The sequence below is a fragment of the Lytechinus variegatus genome, chromosome 2, assembly GCF_018143015.1.
Source record: "Lytechinus variegatus isolate NC3 chromosome 2, Lvar_3.0, whole genome shotgun sequence".
NCBI lineage: Eukaryota > Metazoa > Echinodermata > Echinoidea > Temnopleuroida > Toxopneustidae > Lytechinus > Lytechinus variegatus.
Genome location: NC_054741.1, coordinates 17,690,004 through 17,701,035, shown reverse-complemented (window position 1 = coordinate 17,701,035; position 11,032 = coordinate 17,690,004). Strand labels below are relative to the sequence as shown.

At 38.7% G+C, this 11,032-nt stretch overlaps 1 protein-coding gene across 1 annotated transcript; it reads right to left on the bottom strand.

The window, feature by feature from the left end:
* Positions 1-911: 911 nt before the first annotated feature.
* Positions 912-10,788, bottom strand: LOC121407474. The gene is made up of 4 exons (XM_041598561.1): positions 10,728-10,788; positions 10,197-10,275; positions 9,064-9,145; positions 912-7,717 (listed from the first exon to the last, which is right to left on the bottom strand). The coding sequence occupies exon 4, from the start codon at positions 7,689-7,691 to the stop codon at positions 1,626-1,628; it is 6,066 nt and encodes a 2,021-aa protein (XP_041454495.1). The 5' UTR covers positions 7,692-7,717; positions 9,064-9,145; positions 10,197-10,275; positions 10,728-10,788; the 3' UTR covers positions 912-1,625.
* Positions 10,789-11,032: the final 244 nt, after the last annotated feature.

Here is an 11,032-nt window from a genome sequence, read left to right as displayed (position 1 = left end):
TTTGTAATTTATCAAAGACAGATCATAATTTCTATGAAATGAAAAAATAATGTTGAACATACAATTTTTTTCCCTAGATACTCCCAAATCTCTCCTGTTATGAGTATCCTTCTTTTGTTGGGGGGCATGCTTTAAAAATGAGACAATATTTAATACGGCAAACAATCAAAATTATTTTTCAAGCATACAACTCCATTTACTTACAAAGGTTTCAATTTAGAATAGTAGAGTATAAATGAAACAGATAAAATGTAACATTTATGAACGATAGCTGACAACATATTATTTTTCTGAACTATTGACTGCATATATATATATATACGCTCATTTTATATGCTTTAGTTATGTGAAATGCTAAAAGAGAAAATACATCTTTATTGTGATTTCAACTCCATTTCCAAGATATATACAGCTGTGGCCAAACCAGATATTTTTACTAGTTTAAAGAGTAACATGAAAAATCTTGAAAAAAAAATTATTGATGGTTTGAAATGATGTGCTCTTTTCTTGCACACTTTAAGAATGAAACACACATTTACATGAATAAATGACAAGAATTCCCTTCTATTTGGATTGTACTAGGTCCAACATGCAGAAGACAATTTTCAAATTTTCTCATTACAGTACGTAACTTGTTATTTATTTGTATCTGGCGACCCCAACTCAAGCTCTGCTTTCCGGGTTTTCGTCTCCTTCAAAATTGTGTCGAAATAGATACTGTATTCGTTACTATGTCAAATATTATTTTGTATCTGTTTGAAGGAAATAAATGTGATTTTCAATCAATCAATCAATCAAAGCAAAAATTGTGCTTTTTAAAAACTAAACAGAATCTCATACAGAATCTCATACTTGGAATCACGCTTTTTACAAAAGCACACATTGAAAAGGAAACAATTATTCATTTTGTGAGATGATCTTTTAACTTTGCAGAGTGTATAAAGAACAATTACATTGTACATTACTAGTCTGAGCAGCCTCAATGAGATCAGCTTCTACTTTGGCATAATAGTTCAACCATGCATGCACAAACTACTTGAAAATAAAGTAATAAAATTTAATATTGTATAACCTATAAAAAAAGACCTGACAAAAAATCCTAGGTAACAATACAAGCTGGGAAAATGAATTTATGCAATGATTAGGGAATGAACAATTGTAATAATAATGAAATTATTTTTTTCTCAACACAAATTCCCACAACTGAACAATTGCAGTGAATATACATGCAAATATTTCTGGTAGGAATTCAGTCAAATTCTACATAAGTTTGCTGAACAAAGATGGTCTACAATCATTAAACCTGACTTTCATTAAACTTTTGAAGAGAGTCATCAACAGATGTTTGAAATTCAGAACAGCAAATTTCATACAAATCATCACATAATTATATTTTTCGGATAAAAAAAATGGAACAAAAGGCCATAATGAAAGAAACATTCAAATGATTTTGACTAGGGCTTTTGACAAAGGCCCTATTGTTAATAAAAAGAAAAGAAAATCCAACGGGCAAAACTCACAATACATTGAGTACCAGGAAAGAAACAATCAAATGTCATCAACTCCATCTGCCTGATATCTGGGAGTTAACATCACATTTCCAATAGAAGGTCTAGACTTCATAATCACATGACATGGAGTCTGACAATCCGCCCATTTAGAGGTCGATTATTACGCTCCTTGATGGCACGATTAGCCTCTGTCGGGGTGGTGAATACAATCTTCGCTTGTCCCGTTGCTTTGCCTGTTGCTTCGTTTGTGTCCAATTTGATAGCACCCTTAATAGTACTGAAACCTTTAAAGAAATCTCCAATAGCATCAACAGTGATTGTCAATGGGAGATTTGTTGCAGTAACAACACACCCTTTGTGTTGATCAGATTGGATGGGAGAAGGTTTAGTTGATACAGGAGATGTAGTTGTCTCTTTTGTCTCTGGAACAGTTTCTTTAGGTTTTTCTGGTTGTGGTTTCTTTGGGGATGGTTCAGGAGCAGTCTTGGGAGCTGGAGTAAGGACCTTTTTATTAGGCTCAGATTGTTTGGATTCCTTTGAAGTTTCTAGTTTCTTTGGCTCATGCTTCTCTTGAGGCCTTTCAGGTGGTCTACGGTCACGTGGGTTTTGAGGAGGTCCATCATCCAGATGCCGAGGACGACTGCCACCAGGATGTTGAGGATGACCATCATCCGGACGTCGAGGGGGACGACCCTCATCAAGATGCCGAGGACGACTATCATCTGGATGCCGAGGTGGACGACCATCATCCAGGTGCCGAGGAGGACGACCGTCATTTACATGTCGAGGAGGACGGCTATCATCGTGATGTCGAGGAGGACGGCCATCATCGGGATACCGAGGAGGACGTCCATCATCGTGATGTCGAGGACGACCATCATGGGGATGTCGAGGAGGATGCCTATCATCAGGATGGCGAGGGCCCCCATCATCAGGATGACCAGGAGGGTGCCCATCATCAGGATGTCGAAGAGGGCGGCCATCATTGGGATATGGAAGAAGATGGCCATCTTCTGGTTGTCTTGGAAGCAGTCCATCGTCAGGATGTCTAGGTCGGCCATCATCCAGATGATGAGGGCGTCCATCATCCATCATATCTCTAAATGGTGGCCTGAATGAGCCATGTGGATGTGGTCCACGGGGATGAAAGCCATGAGGAGAATCTTGATGTGGAACAGGGCCTCTGTTACCTTGGAAATGTGGTCCCCTGGCACCAAAAGGTTGTCCATGACCACGTCCTCCAAATCCATGATTAGGTCTATTTTGTTGCAACTCTCCAGTTTCCTGCAAAGCACGAATCATCATTGACTTTGAACAAGCATTGATCTGAAGCGGTCGATCTTTCAGCTTTTGCAGTCTACGCTCTTCCGTTAAACGAGCTTGGTGGGCATCAGTGAATTCAACGAAACAGTGGCCAGATGGTTTTCCACTTGAGTTAATCATAATATGAATACCACCAGGAACAATCTGGATGCCACTGAAAAAGTGAGCAATGTCTGGCCATCGTGCGGTGTAGGGGACATTTCTAACGTGTGCACATACATATTCACTGGCACCATCTCCTGGAGGTCCATCAAATGATCCTGATGGTGGGCCCGTGATATGATGTGGTTCTCTCTCCCCTGGCATACGCATATCTCTTTCCATTGATCGACGATCTTCAGGCCCATGCTGTCTGTCCATATGACCATGGACATCTCTTGGTCCTTGATTATCTGGTTCTCTCCTATCTCTTTCGATTTCATCAAGCAAACCAGGTAAATTATTTCTTGGTGGAAAAGGAGGACCATCCTGTTGGGAAGGTACATTCCTTCCATCTCTAGGAAAGGAATCTCTATCATTGGGCCTGAAACTAGGTCCATTTCTTCCTTGTGAATTGTCACCTGGCCCTTGATTAGGAAAACCAATGCCTCCTCGTGGAATCCTTTCCTCTGATTGGCTGTCAGTCCACCTTCGTGGGCTTGGATCCCTTCTATTCATTCCTTGTGGTCCCCTCTCATTTATGCGGTCTTTATCTTGGTGATCAAAAAATCCTTGCTGTCTTCTATCAATATCTCTGTCCTTATCATATCCTTTTAGTTCACCTTCAGGCAAGTCAAGAAGTGGTTTTCTTTCACTGCTACCATGACTATGAGGTCCACTACTTTCTATGAGGGGTCGTCGTCTTTCTCCACTTTGTCCTGGTTGTCCTTCTTGTATATCCATGGATTCATTATTTCTATTCCTTTGATCCTGTCGCCATTCTTCCAAAGATCTTCCTCGAGAACTCTGTACAGTAGTTTCACCTCTACCTTCATCCTGTCTGTTAGGTCTGGGTCCACCTTGCCAAGACTCTTGCATTCTTCCTTGTCTATCAGCTATGCCGCCTTCCCATCTAGAACCAATTGGACCACTTCGTCTGTTGTCTCCAGGGCCCCCAAATGAACCATGATGCATGTCTGAGGGATGATTTGCCCTAATATCTTCAGGGTTGCTAAATAGACCACGATTCATATCCATAGATTGATCCCTTCTCCTGTCTCCAGGTCCATCATGTATGTTACCCATAGGACCTGGTTGCATATTCATTGGTTCATCCCGCATGTCTTTCCTAGCCCCAGTAAATGTATTGCTCATTTGGCCATGGTGCATAGGATTATCCTGCCTGTTTCCTCTTGGGCCATTAAATGGTCCACGATCCACATCCATAGGACCACTAGGCATGTTGTCTAAGGGACGATGCTGTAAATCACTACCTTGCATGCTATCTCTAGGCCCAACAAATGGATTGCCTGCAGGGCCACTCTGCATATTTATAGGACCGTCTCTCCTGTTATCGTCAAATCCTCTCCGTGGACCTCTAAACTGACCAGGTTGGAAATCCAGTAGACCTCCTTTATTTTGCCTTTCATCAGTGAATGGAAAGGTTTCCTTTGGAGCATTTCTATTGTTCCCTAACATTCCTCCAGACATTCCCATTGGCTCTGGTACACCATACCTGTTGTCCATTGGATCTTGCATGTGCTCTGGTACATCATGCCTGCTCTCTAAGAGACCTCGCTCGTGATCGGGTCCTCCATGCCTGCTGCCAATCGGATCTTTCCGACCTTCCAAGGGACCTTGCTTTTGCTCTGGTACACCAAGTTTGCTGCTCATTGGATCTTGTCTGTCCTCTCCTTGTTGCTTATCTACTGAATCTTTACTAAATCTGGACACTGCATCCCGAATTGCATGAAAATCTATGGAGGGTGCTTCCTTTGTTTCATCTGGTCTTGCTTTGGAAGTAGAAACATCTTGTGGAATATTTACAGACCCAAAATTCTTTTGTGTGAGCCCAAAAGGAGGTTTATCATTTGCTGAAAGCTCAGGTGTTTTCAGCAATCCCTGTTCTTTGCCCTTTTCCTTTTGCAGACTTGGAGATGGCAACAATGATTTTGAAGGATCATCTTGCCTAGCTGCTTTCTGTAAGCGATCTTTTTCTTCAGTTTTTGGTGAGCCACGACTTTTATCTTCATTACCTTTACTTGATGACCTTACGTCTCTTGATTCTTGATCCCTCCTGTCTTTCTTTTCTGATGATGTACTTTTTCTGTCTTGAGAGCCATGGCGAACAGGGCTTTGATTTCTCCTGCTCTGGCGTGATGATTCCCTGTCTCTGTCTCTGTCTCGATCCCTATCCCTTCTATCCCTTGAAGGACTTGTTTGTCTTCTCCCTGGTCCATTTCTTCCTGGGGAGCTACGACTACTGCTTCGAACAGGACTCCTTGCTCTTCTACCTGGACTACGTCCTCTCCTGTTGTATGGGCTACTGCCTCTTCGCCTGTCTGGACTTCTTCTTCCATCTGAGCGTTTTTCATCAGCTCTTCTTTTCATATCTGAAATCTTTGCCTCCATAATTTCTTTTGAAATAATTCGGATTGAAACACTTCTTCTGTTGAAAAGTTTCCCATTCTTCTGGCAAGCTCTCCTTGCCATGTCTGAATCAACAAACTCAACATAAACTATACCCGATCCAGGGCCATCTTTATGTGGGTCAAAATGTATGGTATCCTGCCTCATTGCTAATCCTTCAAAGAAGTCAACAATATCAGAATTTTTTGTGTAAGGAGCCACTCCCCTCATTTCAATAGCAGTATTGGAGCTTCGAAGGGGTGACTTTCTGCTTCTAACAGGTGATCTACTACGTCTTCTGGATGGTTCACTCCTGGATGTGTCTTCCTTTTCTTTTTCCCACTCAGATTGAAGGCATGGACGTACATCAATGTAACGTTTTCCCATATACTGCTGATGTCTTTTAAGCGCTTGATCAATATCACTTGGTCCTCGAAGTTTTACATTGGCAGTACCAGTCATATTTCCACGTGGGTCATTGTGAATCTGGATACCATCAGGTGCAATATTGATATCACGCAAGAATAGTCTGATATCCCTCTCTGAGGATCCATAAGGTAATCCAGTGAGGCGCACTGCATAAAACTCATCACCTGAAGGTTCCAACATTTGCAATTTGGATCCATAAAGAGATGCAGGAGCAGGATGATCTAATAGAGATGAGGCAGTAGACGTTGGTTGTTGTTGATTTCCTCTTGAGCCATACATTTGAGAATCAGAATCACCTCTGGAAGGAATATCAGCTTTGAGTGAAGGAATTGGCGGTTCTTGATTTGATAATGGAGCACGATTAGACACATCTCCCATGCGATTGTCAAAGTCAGAAGATTGAGATCTGTAATCTTGATACATTGGATAAACAGCTGACTGAGATTGATCCATGTTGAATGATTCCTCTCTTTTATCTTGCTGATTGTACATAGATCCTTGATTAAGATGGGTGTTTCCATATTGTTTGCTGTCGAAATAACTTCCTCTCATCTCATTCTCATTGGACCCTTCACTCTGGTAGTAATCTTTCTTCTCTGTCATAGGCTTGCCTTGATTATCTTGAAAGGACTTGAAGCTATCAGTCCTTCTTCCTTGCATTGCTTCAGAAGGTAAGTCTCTGGATGAAGTGCTTGTTGCCCAGTAAGCATCCTCATATGGTGTTCTGATGAATTTACCCTTTTCTTGTTCCCTATCTAAATTCTGTCTTCCATACATAGATTGTGTGATTTCGGAATGAGAGTCCCTCGATTTTACCTGATCGCTGCTCCCTCTTTGATCTGCATCCTTTGTTTGCTGGTAGTCAAACTTGTCAGCAGGACCAGCTGGAGGATATGATGTAGATATTCCTTCCATTGGGTCATCGACCTCTTCTTGATAGCCTCTTTCATCTGTATTCCTCATTCCCCCAGAAGGGAGGAGGCTACGGGATTTGTCACCCCCCTGCATGTAGGACATGTCACGATCCAAAGATTGCATGTCTGATCTCATGCCGTATGAACCTGATCTATATCGTTGATCTTGGACATTTCCAGAAGGGAGTCTCTCCTCTTGTCTGTCATATTCTGAGAACCTATTAAACTGAGCAGACTCCTGTGGATATCCTGAATCTCTGTCTGTACGACCTTGCCTTCCTGCATCAAAATCATCTCGTCTCTGAATTCCTTGATTTCTCTCTTGGGTGTTGAATTCCTGATACATTGGACGTTGACCAGCATCTCCTCTACCCAAGGAATCCTCATTGAAATGGTCATTACCATACATTTTATTCTGGGACTGGCCAAAATTCAATCTTTCATTACTCTGTGATGGAGGATATGAGGTACCATAACCTTGGGGAGGAAGTGACTGATTAGATACATTTACATTACTACCTTGATAACCATCACCATACCCTGAAGGTTGTCTTTGCTGATCATCACTTTGGGGAAACCCCTGGTATCCCTGGCTGTGGGAACTCGTTACAGAACCTTCCCTAGATAGTAAACCACGTTGATTGGTCTGAGAGACAGGTGGGTTGACTATCTCAGACGTCCCAAAGGGATCTGGTTTCTGTGTTGCAGCTCTGCTTTCTGCAATCACCTCCTGCATCTCTGATTTGCTGCTTAGTAAGAGCATGATGCGACTTCCATTGAGTGGTTGTTTCTGACGTTGCATTGCTTTGCGAGCATCATCATCAGAGCTGAAAGCGATAAAAACATCGCCTTCCTCTCCTCCAATGATGTGTACACCACCATCTGGAATGGATAGACCCTCAAAATGTTGACGGACATCTTTGGCTGTAGCTGACCAAGGAAGCCCTTGAAGTCGTAAGATGATCATGATTGGTGGTATTCCTGAAGAAGTACCTGGAAAAAAAATCAAAGTGTTATAGTTACTGCTTTGTCACTTCTTGCACTTTTTTAATTTGATCGCTCTTTTTGCATATTTAACTCTTTGCCCATCATGGACTTAAAATCTCCGCTGTGACATTAATGTTAGGGTGCATCCATAAAAGGGATTTTCCAGGGACTATTCTAATTTAATTCACAATAAACTTTGACTACCAGTAGTTTATTGTAAAGGTAATTTTTGTCTACGTACTGTACAATGCAATGCACACATCACTATTTTGTATATCCTGGAGCTGGGCTGGTAAAATCTTGTATCTCAGAATTAAAATATCTTGATGACAGCTCAGAATAGCTAGATTTTAGGGTTTAATGAACATGGGTAGCTAATATACAGCCTTTTCTAGGCTGCCCTCAAAATTTAGAAATTATGAGATACTAGGACAAGATTTTATCAGCCCAGCTAAGAATTATGTGGATGTAAAATAGACCAATCTGTGTGTAAAGTGAATGAAAAGTGACAAGAGTCCAATTTGGCAATATGTTAATGTTACTGACTCTGGTCAAAAAGAGTGGGCAAAAAGCTAAGTGAGAAAACTATGAAATCACATGCCAAACAAATTAGAATTAACTAAACTATTTGGCTTTTTAAATGTTAATGGTAATCTCATAAGTCATTCAAATTCATTCCACATTAAATGATAACATCATTAAATTAGATGAATTTTTTACAAGACTGGACAAAAACCTATAGCATAATACCTGTCCATTCTAATTAGGAACAATTTTCCATTACTTTTTTACAAAGTCAATACCCCGTTACATCCAAGTAACAAAAAGTATATTTATAAGATTCCTGCTTTTCAGTAGATACAAAATAGCCATCATATGATTTATTGAAAAAAAAATAATCATATATTTCGTAATGATTTAAGAAGTGGTGTATATAAATACATTAATATAGTGCAAATTGGACCATGGCAAGGCATTCACTATGTGCTAGAAATCCTTGGAGTTAAGCCCCCTTTCAATACAAATACATGAATACTTTACAAGCATTTAGCAGAACATTCTTAAATTTTAATTATATTTTTCAGGTATATTTTTCAAATAGGTCTATTACACAAAATAGGAATAAATGAAACATGCAATAATTAAACTTGTTGCATGTATTGCATGTAAGGTAGCTACCAGTGCTATATCTATAAAGTCATTGGTTTACAAGAAAGAGCAATCAATAATGACAGCAGACTTGAAATTCATGAAATCCTATATGCACAGCATTTCATGCTTTTCATACATAAAGTCCTATAAGTATTTCAATCTTTCATAATTTTCTGAAATATAAATAATACTTAACTCACTTTTTCATTCAAAATTATCTGAAATGGTCCTAGGATTTTATCATATTAACAGTCCTAATCCTGATCAACAATAAAGGATAATCTGGAAAAGGAAAAAAAAAACATTCACATAGAGAACAATTAATACCCTGTTTGAAAAACAAAGGATGCTTCAGACTCCAAATAATATACAACAGAAATTATGTCAAAACAAGGTTTCTAAACTTATATTGACATTCAAGCTAAACTTTGAGAAGAAAAATGTTGTTTTGTTTTCACAAAATCTATAATTTCTCAACAGTTCAAGTTCATTTATTTAAAATTCTATATAAAAAGTGGCAAATATTTTACATATCATATATATATATACAAACAATATAAAGATAGAAGACATAATCCCTAAATATTATCAAAATTAAGAATGCATGTGTAATACAAATCTCTACATTTTAATTAGTATGAATGAAATTATGAAAAGATTAAGCTTTGTGATGAGAGCACCCTAAAATAAAGATTAAACACTTTCAATCAATAACAAACACATATAAAAATTGCAATAAGCCACCACAAATATTGAATGCCTGAATGTGTTCAAACAAATGTTGATGAATAGTCTAAATTGAGTAGGCCTATTCTGCTGCCTATTCAGATTTCAATAAAATCATTAGCAGTTTTATTTCAATATCTAATGAACAAACAATATATTATACAAACATTATCAGTGGCATAATGAGCGAGAAATTTTGAGGGGCCAGGGGCCTGTTGCAGAAAGAGTTGCGTTTAAACGCAAGTCAAAAAATCAAACGCAAGTCCCAAATGCGCGCTGTTGATTGGTTGAAAATCAAGTTGCGCATGATTTTTAGAGTTGCGATCGATTGCAACTCTTTCTGCAACGGGCCCCAGATATGGCAGGTGGTGCAAAAGTTCTAAAGGGGTGCAAGAGAGTGAGTAGATTTTTTTAAAAGTTTTTCGAAACAAATATCTCACTATTAATAGCTTATCGTATTATATTCAGAATGTGGTATATTTCACACTTTTCCTATCTTTGGCTCCCTGGGGGGGGGGGGGCACGGCCCCAAGCTCTCCCCCTCCCCACATCTGTATGCCAGTGAACTTTGAAGAGTATATAAATACTTGCAGATTTAAAATCTTACCTGGCAGAATGATTGTTCTTGGTCACAATATAAGAAAGTCCAAAGTAGAAGAATTCTGATGGTAGGAAAATAATCAAACCTGTTGAATAAGATGAGAATAAAAGTGGGGGAAAAGGGTGTTTTAACATTCAATTAGAAAAAATAGGAATTTAAACAGAAAACAGGAACATTGTAGTGGAAGACGAAAAGATGGATGAAAGACATCAGAAATCTTTGGCATTTATTTATTATATTTCAAACTAACTGCATTTATCTATTCATTTTGGGGGTGTAAATTGATCAGTATATATATTGGGTCTAAAAAGATCTAAATACATGTACAATAAAGCAGCTTCAATTATGATCAAATACATGTCTTTAAGAATTGCAATCTAAGTGACCACGAATATGGAGGCTGGGGGTAGCCATGTAGGCCTACTAAAATAAATACCTGTCTCCAATAGTGAATTAATCATCACAGGTTTTTTCATAGAATGAATAATATATTTTACATATACACATATACAGTAGAGTACATATTTAGAATCCTACCTGACAGATTGTTTACGTTCTCAAAAGAAATGTAAATTCTGATAGCAGAACACAGTGAAACCTGAGTAAGAAGAGAATGAAAATGGGATAATTGTTAATTAGAATTTAGAGGAAAATCATAAAATGAAATGGGGGGTGTTAACATAGTTGCTCGGCCTATTTGTCTCAATTGCATTAAAATACTATTCAATCAATTAAGGTAAAACATAATTACTGTTATTGTGCCTTTTCATGAAAATTAGATTATAACCCAATGCCTAACATTCTTTTCATTTCTTCTCTTTTATTTATTTTTTATTCATTTA